This window comes from Taurulus bubalis, assembly GCF_910589615.1.
Source record: "Taurulus bubalis genome assembly, chromosome: 17".
Classification (NCBI taxonomy): domain Eukaryota; kingdom Metazoa; phylum Chordata; class Actinopteri; order Perciformes; family Cottidae; genus Taurulus; species Taurulus bubalis.
In genome coordinates, this window is record NC_136605.1 from 7,291,515 (window position 1) to 7,311,612 (window position 20,098).

At 40.3% G+C, this 20,098-nt stretch overlaps 2 protein-coding genes across 2 annotated transcripts; both read left to right on the forward strand.

Annotated features, from left to right (window-relative positions):
* Window positions 1-226: 226 nt before the first annotated feature.
* On the forward strand, window positions 227-13,314 carry LOC306750159 (E3 ubiquitin/ISG15 ligase TRIM25-like; the record flags this gene model as incomplete). The annotated part of the gene is made up of 2 exons (XM_079233555.1): window positions 227-1,647; window positions 11,603-13,314. The coding sequence occupies 2 exons, from the start codon at window positions 227-229 to the stop codon at window positions 13,260-13,262; spliced, it is 3,081 nt and encodes a 1,026-aa protein (XP_079089681.1). The 3' UTR covers window positions 13,263-13,314.
* A 4,451-nt stretch (window positions 13,315-17,765) lies between these two features.
* On the forward strand, window positions 17,766-19,923 carry LOC306750161 (uncharacterized protein; the record flags this gene model as incomplete). Its single annotated transcript, XM_079233557.1, has 3 exons — window positions 17,766-17,826; window positions 18,897-19,496; window positions 19,811-19,923. The coding sequence occupies 3 exons, from the start codon at window positions 17,766-17,768 to the stop codon at window positions 19,921-19,923; spliced, it is 774 nt and encodes a 257-aa protein (XP_079089683.1).
* Between the last annotated feature and the right edge of the window lie 175 nt (window positions 19,924-20,098).

Here is a 20,098-nt window from a genome sequence, read left to right on the forward strand (position 1 = left end):
CCAATGGTGTAGCTTCATTGCTCTCACCGGACTGCACCCACCCCTCTTCCTCTCCAGCTTTGCTGCTGTCCAATCACATGAAAGTTTGATAACTCCTCCCTCTTCTACTTCCTGTAAAACACAGTCAGCTCCACTCTGAGCACATGTTGAAGAGGAAGAGGAAAATGAAGAGGAACTAGAAATAGATTTTTTTTTTTACTCACACCGTCTCAGCCACGAGGAGAAAATGGCACAGAAAGGAGTTCAGCTGGACCAGGAGAACTTCTCTTGTTCCATCTGTCTGGATCTACTGAAGGATCCGGTGGCTATTCCCTGTGGACACAGCTACTGCATGAACTGTATTAAAGCCCACTGGGACAAAGAGGATGGGAAGAAACTCCACAGCTGCCCTCAGTGTAGGAAGACCGTCACACCGAGGCCTGTCCTGCTGAAAAACACCATGTTAGCAGATTTAGTGGAGCAACTGAAAAAGACTGGACTCCAAGCTGCTGCTGCTGATCACTGCTATGCTGGACCTGAAGATGTGGCCTGTGATGTCTGCACTGGGAGGAGACTGAAAGCCTTCAAGTCCTGTTTGGTGTGTCTGGTCTCTTATTGTGAGAAACACCTTCAGCCTCATCATGATGTACCTCAATTAAAGAAGCACAAGCTGGTGGACCCCTCCAACAAGCTCCAGGAGAACATCTGCTCTCGTCACGATGAGGTGATGAAGATTTTTTGCCGTACTGATCAGCGGTGTATCTGTTATCTCTGCTTAATGGATGAACATAAAGGCCACGACACAGTCTCAGCTGCAGCAGAAAGGATTGAGAGGCAGAGAGAGCTGGAGGGGAGTCGACTAAACATCCAGCAGAGAATCCAGGACAGAGAGGAAGACGTGAAGCTGCTTCATCAGGAGGTGGAGGCCATTAATCTCTCTGCTGATAAAACAGTGGAGGACAGTGAGAAGATCTTCACTGGGCTGATCCGTCTCCTGGAGAAAAGAAGCTCTGATGTGAAGCAGCAGGTCAGATCCCAGCAGATAACTGAAGTGAATCGAGTTAAAGAGCTTCAGGAGAAGCTGGAGCAGCAGATCACTGAGCTGAAGAGGAACGACGCTGAGCTGCAGAAGCTCTCGCACACAGAGGATCTCAACCAGTTTCTACACAACTACCCCTCACTGTCACCACTCAGTGAGTCTATAGACTCATCCTGCAGCAACATCCGTCCTCTGAGATACTTTGAGGACGTGACAGCGGCTGTTTCAGAAGTCAGAGATGAACTACAGGACATCCTGAGAGACAAGAGGACAAATGTCTCACTGGCAGTGACTGAAGTGGATGTTTTACTGCCACAACCAGAGCCAAAGACCCGAGCTGGATTCTTAAGATATTCACGTGAAATCACACTGGATCCAAACACGGCAAACGCATATCTGTTGTTATCTGATGGGAACAGAAAAGCTACATTTGTGAGTCAACACCAGTCTTATTTTCGTCACACAGACACATTCACTGATTATTTTCAGGTCCTGAGTAGAGAGAGTCTGACTGGACGTTGTTACTGGGAGGTGGAGTGGAGAGGAGGAGGAGGAGTTTATGTAGCAGTTGCATACAAGAATATCAGCAGAAAAGGGGATGGGGATGAATGTCTTTTTGGATTTGAAAAGTATTTTCTTCTCGTCCTCATTCCAGGATTTCACACAAAGCTGATGTATAAAATATGAGAGTAGAACATCTTTATCACAGAGAAATAAGCAGAGTGTAATATCACGTGTTGCTTTTTACAACCACAAGTTTGTTTGTCTACAAAATATTCATCACACAGACTTAAAAACCCTTTAAAATAAAAATAATAATCTGGTCATTTTTGGGTCTGTGGACTGTGAGAAAACTAGCACTTCTAGTGAGAGCTGTTGTGTATTATAATGAGTTTACATGTTGGACGGTCAAGACAAATAAATAACTCTGAAAGCATTATGCAATATCAAATGAATGATACTGTATGTATTATGCAAATGTGTCAAATTAGAATTATGGGATGTATTGGGTGATTGTGGAAGGAATCCAGAAAACATCAGACCCCCCCACCACATAAATTACACAGCCTGAAGATTGGAGCAGGATAAGAGGACGTGCTCAGGAATATGGCTGTGAAGGGGGTTGCTTGACGTAAGGCCTGAGAGCTGTATTTATGCTAACGGTGTTGGGTTGAGCAACACCTAACAGATTGGTGACGGAACAACAGAACAAGATCTTGTCCAATCGATGGGCTGGAAGAGGTGCTGACCAGGTGAAGGGGGGCTGACTTTAAGTGGACAAAGGCTGAGACAGTCAAAAAATCAAGAGATCTCTTTGTGACTACTACCGGGCAAGCACCTCAACTCTCTTTGGCCATTTCTCAATACCAAGTATGTTAAGTAAAGACTTAGGTTCTTTTGGAGTTTGGACTTGGTAACCCAGACTCTAAAGGATGGGAGGCCGCAGGACGGTCTTTCTGCAATAGCAACAGCAGCTGACTTGACGACGTCCCCAAAGCTGCTTATGAGTTTACTCTAATTCTTCACTGTAAAGTTTTTATAGTCAAACAAAATATGACAAACCTGCTTTTTTGCACTGGTTTCACAGACATACACATACAATTGTGTGTGTGTATATATATATATATGCATACATACATAATTATATATATATATATATTGTGTTCATAAAAATATGCATGTTTTATATACAGTGTTGGACAGCCTGCAATGTATGTGAATCTCTTATCAACTCGAGCCCTGACCTGTCATTTTCAGCTTTAACCTAAGAAGACATTGCATTGTGAGGGAAGAAAGAACAGCATTTTTTAGGAAGGGCCACCGGACGCAGAACAAACTGTCAGGCCCTGCGGTGAGCAGGCCTCAGCTTGACCCCCCCAATGTAAAGTAGAAATACAAGGCGTGAAGACGTTTAGACCAGATAAGATCTTAAAGTGACCCAGGAGAAACTGGATTGCAGGATATTCACAGGGTCATAAATTAGGGTGGTGTGATGTCTTTAAAGGTTAAAGTGATTTGTGTGTTTTTTCCTGAATATAATTTAGTGATGCTCAGGGTGGACAAAACCGTGTCTGCTAGAGACCGTGATCCACCTTGCATAAGAGTACAGTACAGAAGATACTCTTGACATATAATCACTGCTTGGCAAGTTTTAATGTGTAAACTGTAAACTGTTAAAATTATTGTGTTTCTTCAAATAACCTTTGTAGTAAAGTGATGTTAAAATGTTAATTTTTTCTCTGTGCGTGGGTGAGGACTGAGAGGGTGAGCGGAAACAAGGCTGATAAGATCTAGGTGTGAAAAAAGGGGAAGTAAGACAGGAAGCGGGGGCTTCAAGAAAGCCTGTGCCTCAGCACCTCTGAAAGGAGGGTCAAGAGATGAAATTTGGGAGAGAATCAAGGTTTTTCGTTCAGTTGCGTTTGAGCAAGTAAGGTGAATAGTCATAGCAATACGTTAGTGTAGTGGTCGAATCAATTAATTAGATCCTCCGTTCTCCTATCTTCTCAGTTGTCTTCTAAGTACTTGTGAGGTTGCATTTGTAACGTGTACATCCTTTTCTATCTTTGGTCAAATAAAATTGATTGATATCGAAGTTTAAATCAAGTCAGCGAGTCCATAGCTCCTTTTTCATCTTCTTCATTCTTGGTATCAAGCCATCAGAGGGCCAGAGGCGGAGCTTCGCGATGACCCGCCCCGGCAGTCCCCGAGGTGAGTTTGAGGTTAATCCATCATGGCTACACACACTGATCACTATACAGGATACATTTACATAACAGACTCATATTTGTTGTAACTAATTAGAGAGAGAGTTACGGTGACTGACTGACTGACTGTCCGCTGGACACCGCTGGGTGTCTACAGGTAGAGAGTGGGTTTAATAAGTATTAAATCCCCTTGCAAAAGTTTGTCATAAATTTACATAGGCGGTCATATGGACCCTTCACTGTGGTCCCATATCCCGCGGGATTCGCCTGTCACCTGTCACCTGTCGGCCTGAGTTCGAGCTTCTCTCTCTCAATCCATCTTTCAAATTAAAGCCTTGAGAGTAAAAATAAAATATAAAAATAAATAAACGGTTAACTTGCAGAACTAACACTTACACTGCAGTGATAAAGAGCACAACAGCCTGACTGTTTAATAACAGAGACACATAGCATTGTATTTATATTGTGTGTATAAATATATGTATATATGTTTTGTATATATCTACACAGATTCACATATAAATATGAATATATTGTGTTTATAAATATATTTATATTGGTTTATATATATATATATATATATATATATATATATATATATATATATATATATACAGATACACATATATTTGTATATATATACAGAGATACAGAGATAATTGCAAACAATTCGGTCAAAAGTAAAAAGACAGTGCTGTAAACTCTGAGACCAAAGATTGCTCTTTAGACCCTCCAAAACCGAATTATATCTCATGTTTAATCGTTATGGAGAAATCGATTGCCAGAAAATAATTTCATCAAAAAGTCCTGCAGATACCAGGCCCCTATTTTTCGTACGTGGTTCAACAAAGTCGAGCAAATGTCCGATGTCAGATCCGTGCTGAAACAGTCCCGTTCCTCTTCAGAAGGGATAATAATCGTGCACTGACACCACGATGTTCTAACATTACAATGGCAAATAAACTCAGAGGAACCTCTTTTTTTTATCTCTGCTGAGAAGCAGGAGATGATCCCGAACGCATATGAGGAAGTCAATAGTTTAATCATGGTAAAGTCTAATGCTGCATTCACAGCAAACGATTCGCAACGCTTTTTGCAACGTTTTTGGTGTGACATTAAGCACTGCAAATATATCAGACAAGTTAAATGCGTCAGTGTTGAGAAAATGTATCGGCTAGTTTTAAGTGCTTCATCACCCAAATTAATCAGATTATATTTATTTAAATGTGCCTGCTGGCAGTAGTATACAAATAAATATATACTTATGATGATATATGTACTGTATGCGCGTATGTATCATGTACTATATATGTGTATATATGTATATGTAGATTACGATATATTTAGGAGTTTGAATATGTGTATGGGCGGATCAGTATTTATGTATTATTCATAATCAGAAATTCAATGAATTGAAGCAGTGAAAAGAAATTGTGTGTGATTCTCTGTATTCTTCTTATCACGAATCCACCGTAGTAATTTTCTCCAATAATGATATGTATGGTGTACTAATAACACTGTCATATAATTATGTATGCTTTCAACACATCCATAAATTTCTTAAGCGCTAAATAAGCGCTACGAACAGCACGGCATGCAACAGGCGATATACAGTCTGTGAGATGGGCAATGGGCGTGTGGTGTTCAATATGGCTCGAGAAGGTCTTGTAAATAAGTGATTCCTTGTCGGCAGAGTCATCATGATGTGAGAACGGATCTTGGCGATCTGGAAGAACTCTCTCCCTATAAAACGAATTAACTAACATCACTCCTTCATCAATGAGGAAGGGAGCTGCCTTTTTTGTCCGGAAGGAGTGGCCAGCTTATCCAGTGAATTTCAGTTAGCCTGCGCAGATTTAAATTTGTGGCTGTGTTGCTATGGTGATTTTTCTAAACTTGCTTCGAAGAACCGAAAAGGCTAACTCAGTAAGCCAGGAACGAAGAATAGGGCCCAGGCTGCTCTCGGCGGGCACCATGAACGGTGGTGCGGGGCTCACTGGTCCGGCGAGCAGGACCTCAAATCGTCGACGTATCTTTTTAAGTATGACGAATCTTGACAAACCGACCACAGATGTGATGCTTAAACAACTAACTTCTCGCTTGAAAACATCCTAAAATTACCTTCTGTGACTCAACAACAGTAGTATTTAGAGAATGTCTGACAGGACGACAGTATGCAACAAAACACATGTTAGGTTTAGGCAACAATAGTATTTAGTTAAGTTTAACACACTGAACACTGGAGGTCATTTTCAGTCGATTTTCTCGATTTCACATAATTTTCTTAGATTCACCTTTTAAGGCACTTGCATATAAGATATATACCCATGTTTTACATCATAAATTGCAGAACAATCTCAGCTATCTATATAATGAGGCACCATTGTCATAAGGCAAAAGTGTAAAGAGAAAAACGTTACAATATGACACTAAAGCTGAAAAATGGAGTCTCGATTTTTTGAAATTATTCATATCGCTTGAAAAAAACCTAACTTTACTCAGGTGGTAACTCTGTTTAGGTGATGGAAATTGGTTTACAGTGAAATATATGAATGAAATGGTAGATACATGTAAATCAATGTCTAAAACTAAGTTTTGTATTATCGTTTTTTGAGTAGAAATATGGTCTTTCACACCTTTCACCAAAATGATAAAAACGGAGAAATGACTTCATACTGCAGATAAAGCTTCATGGGGTGTGTGCAAATGAAAAATGACCATCACAACAACATTTTTTTTGGAAATAAAAATATGTATTTTAAAAAAATTCCATGCCGTGTCTTTTCGCACTTTCTTTATGCTGCAAAGCTCGCAGACCATGCGACCCGCCGTTGACTTTGTTTTGGGGCAGGCTGCAGCAGCAGCAGAGACAGGCACAGGAACATGACCTGCAGGTGCAGGTGTCGGGGCAGGAGCGATGTGAAGCGGCTGTCCACAGAGATCAGCACTCAGCTGCTCCATGAAACCTCTGTGCGTCATGGGATCTGTTTGCCTGGCCAGACAGAGTTCCTGGTGGATGATGTAGCTGTTGGTGGCTGCAATGTCCATAAAATGAAAAAAAAGCGTTCTGTACCAGTGCATCGTCTCGCGATGTACAGAGTAATACTGGATGAGCTGGTCTGACAGAACAACTCCACCCATGTACTTGTTGTACTCTGCAACTGGTGTGGGACAGGGGACTGGTGCTCTTTTCCAGGAGCCATCTTGCTGCTTCATCCTCCTCTGCGCAGTTCCCCCAGAGTATGCAGAGTGAACTGTGGAGCAGGCTGATACTTCCCTTGTGTCCATCCACTTCACATAGACGATAGGGCCATCTCATGGAGCCTCTCGGTGACTTATTTGTGGCTGGTACTCCTCTCTGTAAAATAAATGAATACTAGTCAGTTGAAAGAAAGATGACGTAACGATTGAGCAGAGTGCTCCGCATACCATGTGTAAATATTACTCAGCTCACGACTGTGGTAGTAATTTGAGCAGAGTGCTCAGCATACTATGTGTAAATATTATTCAGATCACAACTGTGGTAGTAATTTGAGCAGAGTGCTCAGCATACTATGTGTAAATATTACTCAGATCATGACTGTGGTAGTAACGTGAGCAGCAGTGTGCTCCGCTCAAAACTCAGCCATTAACTTGACATTAACATTAACCCTGTTCACACTGTCTGACCAAAGAAATATGCCTCACTTTAAAATCCACAAACAACAGGATACAAGAGGCTATGTATGGTGGGGACATTCAGGTCGGTCAAACAGCATAACACATTAAAAACAGGCTTTTGGAAACATGAGACTCCACTAAACCAAATGGGGGCCGACTCCTAAGAACAAAACCAGCTTGTTATAGGAATCATTGTAGTGGTTTAAGAAAAATAGAAAAATTAATGGCACTTTTTCCCATAAAATAGAAACAGAAAATGCAATTAAATAAACAGAAAATCCACTTCATCATTGCCTAAATAAACAGAAAGTGCACTATATCCTATGAAGTTTATAATTTTTCTCTCTTCTTCAAAATAGCGATTGTATCGCATGAGTAAAAGTCTCTGGAATCTTTCATCCGACAGCCTGTTCCTCCTTGGGGTCAGAACAATACTGCCCCGGCTGAAAAGCCTTTTGACAGTGTTGTAACTTGTTTTATTACATGATTTTCTCTCATGTAAACAGGAAGTGCTTTTACTTTGAAGGCAGAAAGTACAATAATACGTGCTTGTTGACGCTAACTAATGTTGATGTTACGTGTGGAAAATATACACATGTCGGGTGCAAGAGCGCGTTCTCAATGCTTTAACAGTTGTAATACTGCAGTTCACCAGTAAAGTGATTCCGTTCATACCAGACATGTCTTGGTCCTCATTAGAAGCTCCACTTCATTACAGACAGGTGCACTTGATGGTATTGGAGTGTTGTATTGCTTTGCAATATCCTTAATCCTAGGGAACTGGATCCGGGCTCTCCGTCTCCGTCTCCGTCTCCTCCATTCCCCGCTTCCCTCCTTCTACGCACCAGCAGCTACGTCACTCAAATCACTCAGATGGAGTTCTGTGATAGATTGTTCATGCAGGAAGTGTCGTGTGACTCGCGCGCCACTAAAAGAGAACTTTTCGGACTGGTAAAAGTGGCTTGAGTAACGCAGGAAAGCGAGTTACTGAGGTCTAGTAAAGTAGTGTAGTTACCAATATTTTGAGTGTAATGCGTTACTTTACTTCGCTACCTATAAAAGTAATTACGTTACTGTAATCCGTTACTTTGTAACTCGTTACCCCCAACACTGAATATTACTCAGATCATGACTGTGGTAGTAACGTGAGCAGCAGTGTGCACCGCGTGGCGTGCTCTCGTGCACAGTGTACACATTACTAGTTTGCACCATGCAGTCTTACAGACACGTAACAAAGTTTAGTAACTACACTTACCCATCTTCCTCAGAAGAACCAGAGCCTTCGAGCTCTGACGACGATGCAATGTCGTCCTCCTCCTCGCTGCTCTCCAGAATCATGCGTTTTGCTTCCTCCGTGTTGAATCTCTTTGTCGTCATGAGGTCGCTTTTCTCTGACTAAAAACTGTAGCGTGTGTATAAGCTCAGGTGGGTAGTCCTTTGAGACTTCCTGAGTGTACATTGGTTGTTTAGTTCACGAAATGGCGACGGACATATGATTCAACAAATCACAGAGAAGGATTTTTATTTTTTTTTTACCAGCGTCAGATGACACACTGCTGCCCTTTCGCTTGCTTGATAATGTTAAAATTATGCTGGGCTATGCCTGGGCAGGCACCCGGAAGCAGGAAGTCTTCTCTTTCCGCCAGACGTAAATTTATATTTCTGCGATGTATAATCGCGTGCTGTGAATATTTTAGAAATTTAGAGAAACGCTTCGAGTGTCACCACGCGAAACCGCGGGCCCAGTGGGCAGACGTTTAAGACAAATCGTGAAGGTTGGGTTTAAAATTAGTTTATGAGCTTAGGTTTACTCAACTAAATAAACGTTAGGTTTAGGCTTCACAAGGAGGCCTGTCCTGCTGAAAAACACCATGTTAGCAGATTTAGTGGAGCAACTAAAGAAGACTGGACTCCAGCTGCTAAAAAAGTGATTCTTAATATTTTATAAAAGTCAATGACAAAAATATTTCATACAAATGTTAAATCAGGGCTGTAAAGTATTTTCGTCTTGTCTTCATTGCAGGGATACACACAAAGCTGATTTATAAAATATAAAACTAATATGAAACTAATGCGAGATTATAACTGAGTCAGTTTTGCTCCTGATTCAGGGACAAAGTTTGAACAGGAGACCATTTACTAGTCAAACGCTAAAGAATCGTTGTCACGATGAAATGAGCAGAGTTTGATATCACTTGTTGCGTTTTGCAACCAAGAGTTGTTTTTTTGTTGCAGTTACAGCTGATTTGGTTCATTCATGTGCTTCTTGATTAGCGTCTGTTGTTTGCTGCTGAGCAGGCAGTCTACAGGGGCTTCTCTTGAACAGCCTGTTAACGTCTGTTAAATCAGGGCTGTACCTGTATCTACCACTAATGAATCTGGGGACATTCCTTCAAAATTGTTGTGGGAGTTTAAGAAATACGAGTAATTCATTCTTTATTGTTGTGCGAGTTAAATAAACACGAGTAGGTGTTTAAAATACTTTTGATATAATTTCTACTCATGAGTTTTTGATGGTTGATTCTGATACTTTTTTATCCGTATGTCAAATTGTTTTTCACACAAAATCTGAAAATGGAGACAATAAACCTTTTATTTAAATCCAATATTGTATAAATATTGTTTTTTAAATACACAAATATGAAACTAAAACTGTGGTTCACAGACAGCTGAGGCTGAACACAAGCAATGTTTGTTTCTAACAAGATAAACTATTTATACGACACTTTTGAAGCTAAAGAAAAGAGAAGGATTGAATAAAAGAGACAGATACTAATTGCAATAGGAACAGAAAGTGTGGACACAGCTTATTTATAAAGTTAGAAACCATGTAATAACAATCTTATTTCTGTGTTTTGCATTAGTTATAAAAAAAATGTCATTACTGTAAACTGTGATTATTACTGATACTATTTTAAAGATTCAAAAAAACAATATTAGATAGAATATACAACATGTCCTTTAAGGGACACATTTAAAGATTGACGATTCTTGGTATTTTGACATTTGTTGATTAGTTGTGAAGAGAAAAAAGGGTTGCCTCAAACAGCAGAATCAGCTGATTTGGTTCATTCATGTGCTTCTTGATTAGTGTCTGTTGTTTGCTGCTGAGCAGGCAGTCTACAGGGGCTTCTCTTGAACAGCCTGTTAACGTCCCTCTCCAGAATGGAGAGAGTCCTCGTTGGTGTCAGGACTGTCCCTTTGTCTTCCACAAACACAGGATGATTAATTCAGATGGTTTTCCATGCACAAGTCCTTAGTTGAGTGAGGAATTTCAGGTTTGCAGTTGATCAATCAGAGACCTTTTCAGACAGAAGCAGAGTCGTTTACTGAGAACTGTAGTTGGAGTATATTAGAGTACACTCGTTAGGTTTCTCTCATCGTCTCGCGAAACCTGTACTTGGATTCTTTAAACCTGTTTGCTTCATCTGTGTGAGCTTAACTGTGAACCAAGGTTTTATTTATATAGTAAAACAAAATGTAGACATACAATATAAAATAATGTTGTTATTGACTTTTACATAATAGTAAGAATCAGTGACAATGGTGTTTATGTAGTTAAAAGCACTGCTTTCATTGTGCTGTATCTTCTATAAAATGTAGATGATTATTTCAATGATTGTGTGATTTTATTATTCCAAATTCAATGTTTTTCCTGTTTTTTTTAATAATCTTTAAATGTGTGCCTTAAAGGACATATTGTATATTCTATCTAACATTGTTTTTAAATCTTTAAAATAGTATCAGTAATATTAACATTAATTAATTAGATATATTATGATTAGATTAGATTAGATTATATGGTTTATAACTTTATAAATAAGCTATGTGCCCACTTTCTGTTCCTATTACAATTAGTATCTGTCTCTTTTATTCAATCCTTCTCTTTTCTTTTGTTTCAAAAGTGTCGTATAAATAGTTTATCTTGCTAATAACAAACATTGCTTGTGTACTTCATGATACTTTGTTAAGCAGACCAGACCGGCCAATGAGACCGGCCAATGGTAGCTTCATCGCTCTCACTGGGCTGACCCCCCCTCCCCATCTTGCTGCTGTCCAATCACATGAAAGCTAGATAACTCCTCCCTCTTCTTCTTCCTGTAAAATACAGGCAGCTCCACTCTGAGCACATGTTGCCTTCTTTGGAGCAGACACCTCATTCAGTGAAGATTAGTGAATGAACAGGAACAAAAAACATATTCTTGATTTAAACTCACAGTCTCGGCCACGAGGAGAAAATGGCAGAAAAAGGAGTTCAGCTGGACCAGGAGAACTTCTCTTGTTCCATCTGTCTGGATCTACTGAAGGATCCGGTGACTATTCCCTGTGGACACAGTTACTGCATGAACTGTATTAAAGCCCACTGGGATACAGAGGAAGGGAAGAAACTTCACAGCTGCCCTCAGTGTAGGAAGACCTTCAAACGGAGGCCTGTCCTGGGGAAAGACACCATGTTAGCAGATTTAGTGGAGGAGCTGAAGGAGACTGGACTCCAAGATGCTGCTGCTGATCACTGCTATGCTGGACTTGAAGATGTGGCCTGTGATGTCTGCACTGGGAGGAGACTGAAAGCCTTCAAGTCCTGTCTCTTCTGTCTGGTCTCTTACTGTGAGAAACACCTCCAACCTCATCATGATGTACCGCCATTAAAGAAACACAAGCTGGTGGACCCCTCTAACAAGCTCCAGGAGAACATCTGCTCTCTTCACGATAAGGTAATGAAGATTTTTTGCCGTACTGATCAGCGGTGTATCTGTTATCTCTGCTTAATGGAGGAACATAAAGGCCACGACACAGTCTCAGCTGCAGCAGAAAGGATTGAGAGGCAGAGAGAGCTGGAGGGGAGTCGACTAAACATCCAGCAGAGAATCCAGAACAGAGAGAAGGACGTGAAGCTGCTCCATCAGGAGGTGGAGGCCATTAATCTCTCTGCTGATAAAACAGTGGAGGACAGTGAGAAGATCTTCTCTGAGCAGATGCGTCTCCTTGAGAAAAGAAGCTCTGATGTGAAGCAGCAGGTCAGATCCCAGCAGATAACTGAAGTGAGTCGAGTCAAAGAGCTTCAGGAGAAGCTGGAGCAGCAGATCACAGAGCTGAAGAGGAACGACGCTGAGCTGCAGAAGCTCTCGCACACAGAGGATCTCAACCAGTTTCTACACAACTACCCCTCACTGTCACCACTCAGTGAGTCTACAGACTCATCCAGCATCAACATCCGTCCTCTGAGATACTTTGAGGACGTGACAGCGGCTGTGTCAGAAGTCAGAGATGAACTACAGGGCGTTCTTAGAGAAAAAGTGGATGTTTTACTGCCACAACCAGAGCCCAAGACCAGAGCTGGATTCTTAGAGTATTCACGTGAAATCACACTGGATCCAAACACAACAAGCCGACAGCTGTTATTATCCGATGGGAACAGAAAAGTAGCATTTATGAGTCAACACCAGTCTTATTTTAGTCACCCAGACAGATGCAATGTATGTGATCAGGTCCTGAGTAGAGAGAGTCTGACTGGACGTTGTTACTGGGAGGTGAAGTGGAGAGGAGGAAGCGTTTATGTAGCAGTTGCATACAAGAATATCAGCAGAAAAGGGTACGGGGCTGAATGTCTTTTTGGATTCAATGACAAATCTTGGGCATTAAGATGTCTCAAAAACAGTTATACATCTTTTCACAACAGTGTCCACACTCCCGTCTCTGGTCCTCAGTCCTCCAGGGTAGGAGTGTACCTGGATCACAGTGCAGGTATTCTGTCCTTCTACAGCGTCTCTGAAACCATGACTCTACTCCACAAAGTCCAGACCACATTCACTCAGCCTCTCTATGCTGGACTTTGTGTTTCCTCTGGAGACACTGCTGATATGTGTAAACTGAAATAGACAGAAGTCATTTGAGGGTTCAACTCTGTGTTTGAAGTCTTGAAGTCATTCAGTCTCCATGTTTGTTGCTGAGAGCTCATCATCTGAACTTCTCTGAGCTTAAAATGTCTGATGAATATTTGTATTGATGCTTTTATATTGTTGTTTCTCTTCCACTGCATTTTTCTGAAGACAAAAAGCAGCAGACCTACATTTATCAAATATATTTTAGTTGTCTTTACTCTACTTACTTTGTCAGATAGGATGTGAGAACAAACTGAATGTTTCCATGATAAATAAACAAACATGAACAAAGTATTTTCGTCTTGTCTTTATTCCAGGGTTACACACAAAGCTGATTAAAATATAAAACTAATATGAAACTAAAATGATAGTATAACTTAGTCAGTTTTCCTCCTAAATCAGGTGCAGGGTGTGTTCACCCTCAAATTTGTGAGATTATCTGTGAACCAAGATTTTATTTAAATATTTGTATATTTAAAAACACATTCATATATTATTGGGTTTACTGTATACACAGCGTTTATTGTCTCCATTTTCAGATTTTGTGTCAAAAACGAATCGACTTCATGCGGATAAAAATTATGAATAGAATGTTCAGTCTATAAAATGTATTTTAAATGCCTACAACAATATTGAGGGAATTCAATTCAATTCAGTTTATTTTATATAGCCCAACATCACAGATACAAATTTGCCTCGGAGGGCTAAACAATCTGTACACATAACATCCCTAGTAGTCTTCAGGGGCTTCTCTTGAACAGCCTGTTAACGTCCCTCTCCAGGATGGAGAGAGTCCTCGTTGGTGTCAGGACTGTCCCTTTGTTTTCCACAAACACATGATAATTCATTCAGATGGTTTTCCTTAAACAAGTCATTAGTGGAGTGAGGAGCTTCAGGTTTGCAGTTGATCAATCAGAGACCTCAGCATAAACACAGCATTCATATCTGTTAACCAATCAGAGCTAATCAGGCAGCAGTGTGCAGAGCCGGGACTGGAAAGCCCCTTTTCCGTCTCCAGATTAGTTACCCAATTTATATGGAATTTGCCCAAACTGAGTGATGTGGAGCTGGTATGGAGAGTCAGTGAACTGAAGGATGATGGGGCCTTTTTGTCTTCTGTGTTTCTCAGTTTGTCTGCATCATTATTCTTATTCACTCAGTTGTTTGTCACATATTTTCTCATTATCCACCGGTATACTGTAAACCTATTGATTATGAATTAGAGTAAAATACATTACATTTAGATTATGGTACTGCAAAGGAGGAGAGGAGGTCACCGAGGATACCAGACGAGTGCACTGGGTCTCCTCAGAGAGAAGAGCTTGCAATCGAGGCAGAAAGGTTCCAGAGGGCCGCTGACGTGCTGTCTCGTCATTATGGAGGCGGGTCCTTCACAAAGGGAACGAGGACGAGCAGCGACGCCACTTCTGCTGCATTTTCCCAAAGCCGCAAAACATCATATGCCTTTTTCTGAAGAGGAGGAAGAGGTCAAAGTTAGCTAAACTACTTCTATACATAGATATACAGAACATTGGTAACAGATAGTTTCAGGAAGATCTACAAATGATAAGTAACTCATTAATGTGAGATGAATTGGTGACACATCAAATATAACAGGTGACGAGACAGAAAGCTAATTAGGATCAACTGGGACACTCCTGTAATTTACGAGGACGTTGGGATTCATCATTATAAGAACACAGGTAGCAGCAGTTCTGCAGTTTAAACTGCAGCTCAGTGGAAGGTCCTATAGGTGCTGTCTAAGATGAGAACTGGAGGTGAATGAGATGGAGGAGAGTTGCACCAATCTGACACAGAAAACACTCAATAAAAACAATTACAGTGCTTTGCTTCTACAGGCCTTGAGGGGCTGTTTTGGAGCAACTTCCTTTAATGTTTTCACTATCAGTGGATCTTCTGGTAGATATTTAATGGTTTAGTAAACAAGCCTGAATTTGTAGCTTTTTGTAGCTTTGCAAGTAACAGGAGCTCAGTGTTGACGGCAGTTTGTGCTTGTTAGTGTTTGGGTAGTGTGACCTGTCAGTCTCCTTGCTGTTGTCCTCTAAGTCACATGGGTTGGGGCAAGGGTCAGCAACCTTTCCTATCCAAAGAGCCATTTTGCCCTTTTTTCCACCCAAAAGCTATTTAATATCACAGCATACAAAGTTGTATATATAGTCATATTATATCTACAAAAAATATAGTTTGTTGTATTTATGACAGTATAGAGCAAGAATAAAGACAATTATTGACATTGTATTGCTATTTTACCTGTTTATAACTATCAAACTCTTATGAAGAGGAGAAGAACACAATAGTCATGTGTCGGCCTACATTAAGGTACATTAAGATTAGCACTTTGCAGAGTTCAATTCCTATCAATATTTGTAGCTTAAGTGGTAGAGAGATTGTCCTTAAAGCGCAAGGTAGCAGGTTTGATCCCCACGTTGCTACGTTAAGACTGAGCGTCCTGACTCCGCCACACTCCCGAGGACGGATCCGTTTTTACTAGCGGACGCCTCACTGTCTCATGAGCTGCCACAGAACCTGCAACAGTAGTTGAGTTTGGAGACGTGATCCACTTCCTGAAAGTATATTTACTTTTCTCAGTTTGCTGCAGCAGTTGAGAAATCGCTCTTCTTCTTCATCTGCAGCTTGATACTGTTCATCAGATGCGGTGTGTTTGTTCTGGAAGAGTCTTTCAACATGACATGTTTTGTTGTTTGATAAATTCTCGCCACATATCAAGCATACAGGTCAGACAGCAGTGAAAGCAAATGAATACGTCCACGCAGAATTAAACTCTTTTCTCTGTGACTTTTTTTTCTTTTTTTTGATCAGTTGATAGTTTAGCGAGGGCGGAGCTTTGTGAATTCCGAGTAGCGACCTGCAGGGGAAAGTGCAAGAGATTGCAAGAGAAGCTAAAAGATTTTTTTCTTTTTTTCTTTTCCAAAGCCTCAGGGAGCCGCAACAGAGGTGCGAAAGAGCCGCGGGTTACCGACCCCTGGGTTGTGGGAAAGAGCTCTGAAGAATGCCTGAAGAATATCTTGATATAGAGCTGTCCTCTGTCAATGAAACCGTTTAGTTGTAGCAGTGTTCAGTGTTGTCAGTGGTTTGTGCGTCACTGTTTTTGGTTGAAACCAGAAACACCCTCAAACTTCACACTCTTTTCCCTGAAGTCACATGGTTTCTCGTAAATCACGAGTCAGACCCGTCCTACTTTCACTTTTTGTTATGTGGTTTAAAAGAAGGGCAGATACTGAACTCTTCAGCTCAACACATCACACCTCATATGTGGAGAGGAGGTATCTGTGAGGGACAGACCTACTAATCATATTGTGATCTCTGTGGTAATTACAAAGATTTGGAACAAGGCAGCACAGCAACACAGACCAGGTAGAGCTATTGCAACGCAAAGGTGAGTTCAATCCAAATTGTAGTTGTTTCTGTAAATACATCTGTCTTTTATTCGATTCAAATTACGATTTTAAGTTGCTTACTTCAAAGAATTATGATCTTTTGTTGGATGCATCATATTTGCAAGATCAAAATTCAAGATTTCTCAGGGACACTTCTAAACTGCTGAGCACAGATTCTTCTGGTCTCTATATGTATAACAATTGCAGTCGTTCGACAAAAGATCGATTGATTTATTATTAAATAAAATATAAAGCCCTTCAGCTTGAATGGTGATACACACGTGATAAAATTAATTACAGTATTTATCTAACAGACTGTGTCTTACAATTCTATAAAGCATGACGTACCGATAAGATGGAGGTGGAAAACCATAAGAATGAATTACCATCTGGGACTAATGAAAAGGGTAAATTAAACGTTTGTAAATACATTTGTATGAATAATTTAACCAAATAATGTTTGTTTATGCTGACGATATATTCTACTATTCCAACATGACCCTGCAGTGGAGGAGTTAGAGGAGAGTGCAGCTGAAACCAAGGTAAAAGTTAGTCTTTGCAACAAAAGTGTGTGTGTGTGTGTGTGTGTGTGTGTGTGTGTGCGTGCGTGTGTGCGTGCGTGTGTGTGTGCGTGTGCGTGTGTGTGCGTGTGTGTGTGCGTGTGCGTGTGTGTGCGTGAGAGATGGTGTGTGTTTGTGTTCATGTTGATGTGGAAAAATACCTTTATTAATGATGAATATTCTATAAATACCGATACTGAATAAACTCTAATCTATCTACTTAACTGACAGCGCGTTGAGACTCCACAGGCCTCTCGGAAGACACTCAGCACTCCCCCTGTACTCAGAACACGAGAGAGAGACTGCGTTGACGTTCACAAACGTAGATTTATTTGCAACGGATCATTGTCAAAAACAAAACAGGCTGGATCCGGTTGTCTGAACGATCTTTCTAACAAAGACCCCGAACACCACCCCAACATATCAACTATAACAAAAAATCCAGTGCAGTAACGCCCCCCGTTCCTCATTACATAGTTCTCGTCATTTGTTATTGACCACGTCCACCAATCAGCTTCCAAATGTTAGTGTCTGCCCATGATGTTATCCTGGCCTGGGGCCCAAACTCCGATTTCCCTTTCGGTCAGTACTTGGATGCGCACCAGGTCACAGTGACTTCTTAGATAGGACTGGCTCCTGCCAAAAAACATGTATTGTATACAGCGGAACATTTAGGAAAGTATGTGTGCTTAAGTGCGACTGCAGCTGTTGTTTGGGCTGCTGTTTTATGAGACGTACAACTATTCGTTGGATTTGCTATCAACTCGTGTGGATAAAATATTTCCTTATATATATGTATATGTCCGTGATTATATACACATTTTTCTTCCACAATGTCTATTGGCAAACAAGGGGTGTGGCAATGAGAGTGCCGGATAACAAAAAGTTGCATAACTTCTAAATGGTTTCATGTTCAGTTTGTCGTAGACTCTTGTGGGAGGCATCATTGCACTCGGCCCTATTCCTTTCTCACTAGTGAGGGTTGGCCCCGCCACACACGTTAGCCATGCCCCTTTCATAACTCATCAACAGTTTGTCTTAGACTGGGAGGCATCATTGGTTTCAGCAAAGAGTTCCTCTCTCATGAGTGTGTGTTAGTTTTATTTTTCATTGGGTTTATAATACTCTCCTTTTATAAAGATTACAAAAATATTGTAATCCAGTCGGAAGCTGAACATTTTTTGTATTAAATCCCATATCTTTTCAGTTTGATGTGGTGAATGAACTTGGTGAAGCTCAACACTCCGAGAATAACGATGAAAGCACAGGAGCAGAGACGACTGCATTTGCAGAGCCATCTTTCTCCAATACGAAAGGTCATATTTTAAATATGAATTGATTGTATGGCAACATCTTAGAAAAAAAAGAAAGAAAAAAAAGGTCATATTTCAACTAATATCTGATGTCTTTGATGAAGACTATGAATCTTCAACTGTAGAAAATAATTACTTTGATAAGGTCATGAAAACACACTGGAGGACAAGTCTATAACATCTCAGAATATATAATGTGCAATTCAATTTATCAGATTCATTACATTTTTGCATTACCTTTCAGCAAATTGTGAAACAGAACTTTTTGTCATTCAAAATGTTCTCTTCATGAATTCTGCAGGATAGCATGGTGATGTTATTCTTTTTCATTTGTTTCAGTGATTCCTGATCTCACACTAGTGTTGATTGGTGACACACATTCCATTGAGATTGGATCAAAAAACATCCTAATTGACCATGACGAGCAAACAAATGTGGAACAGTTTTCAACCAAACTGTATGATTTGTGTGGTCGGCACATCTCTGTCATTAACATGCTTGGTCTACAAAACATTGACAAAATCCCGTTAAATCAGGAAATTCATGCCTTTCTCATGCTGTTGTCAAATGGCCTGCATGACAGCCATTACAATTCAGGAGTGCAGTGGTTAGAAAAAGCTTTTGGGAAAGGATTATTGGATTATGTAATGACAGTTGTGACTCATGAGTCAGATGAAAACTGTGAAAGTGCACTGACAGACCTTAAAGCCAACAGCAGTTTTGTTGAAAAAAGATACCACACATGTAAAAGAAGTATGATGGATGCAAGCGAGATAATAGTTCTGCTGGAAAAAGTAGACGCCATGGTCTCAGAAAATGGTCCCCACTGCTACAGTGAACTGATGTGTGATGAAAATAAAGGGAAGTCAGAACACATGGACCACAAATCCCACAAAGAAGAAAGGATGGATTCCTCATTATGTCAGCAAATAAAAACAGGTGAGATTTTAAAGTTTATGAATCACACCCACACTGCTTCATGAAGACAATGTGGACAGAACGAACAACTAAAGTATCAAAATTACTTTTCAAACAATTTTACAATGTGAAAGGTGTAATTATCCTTATTATTATAAGGAATAATTATCACCCGAAACTGGAGCTCCATTTTGCTTTACAGAGCCTGTGAAATCTGTGAATACAAATGTAACCTCTTGCAGATATATCTTGTTAATCTTAAATGGGTAACTGACCAAAACAAGTATATTTGATGTTTTATTCTACAATCTGCTTGTTTTCACATTACTCTACAGTAGACGAGCCGGAGGAAAGCGCAGCTAAAACAGAGATCAAGGTGAGATCTTCTGGTCCTCGTAGCCATTGTCAAACAGAAGCATTTATTTTTCAACGCTACCTTTTTTTCTAAAGTTATACTGTTAGATTGAACTTGAACAGAGTTTGACTCAATGAACCTGGTTGCACATATGGATCAGCTGAAAACACTTGTTTACCTTTTTGTTACTAAACTACAGACATGATTGTATTTAGTTTTTACTTATTGTTTTCCCGTTTATTTAAAATGTTGTTCTGAATTGGTGTAC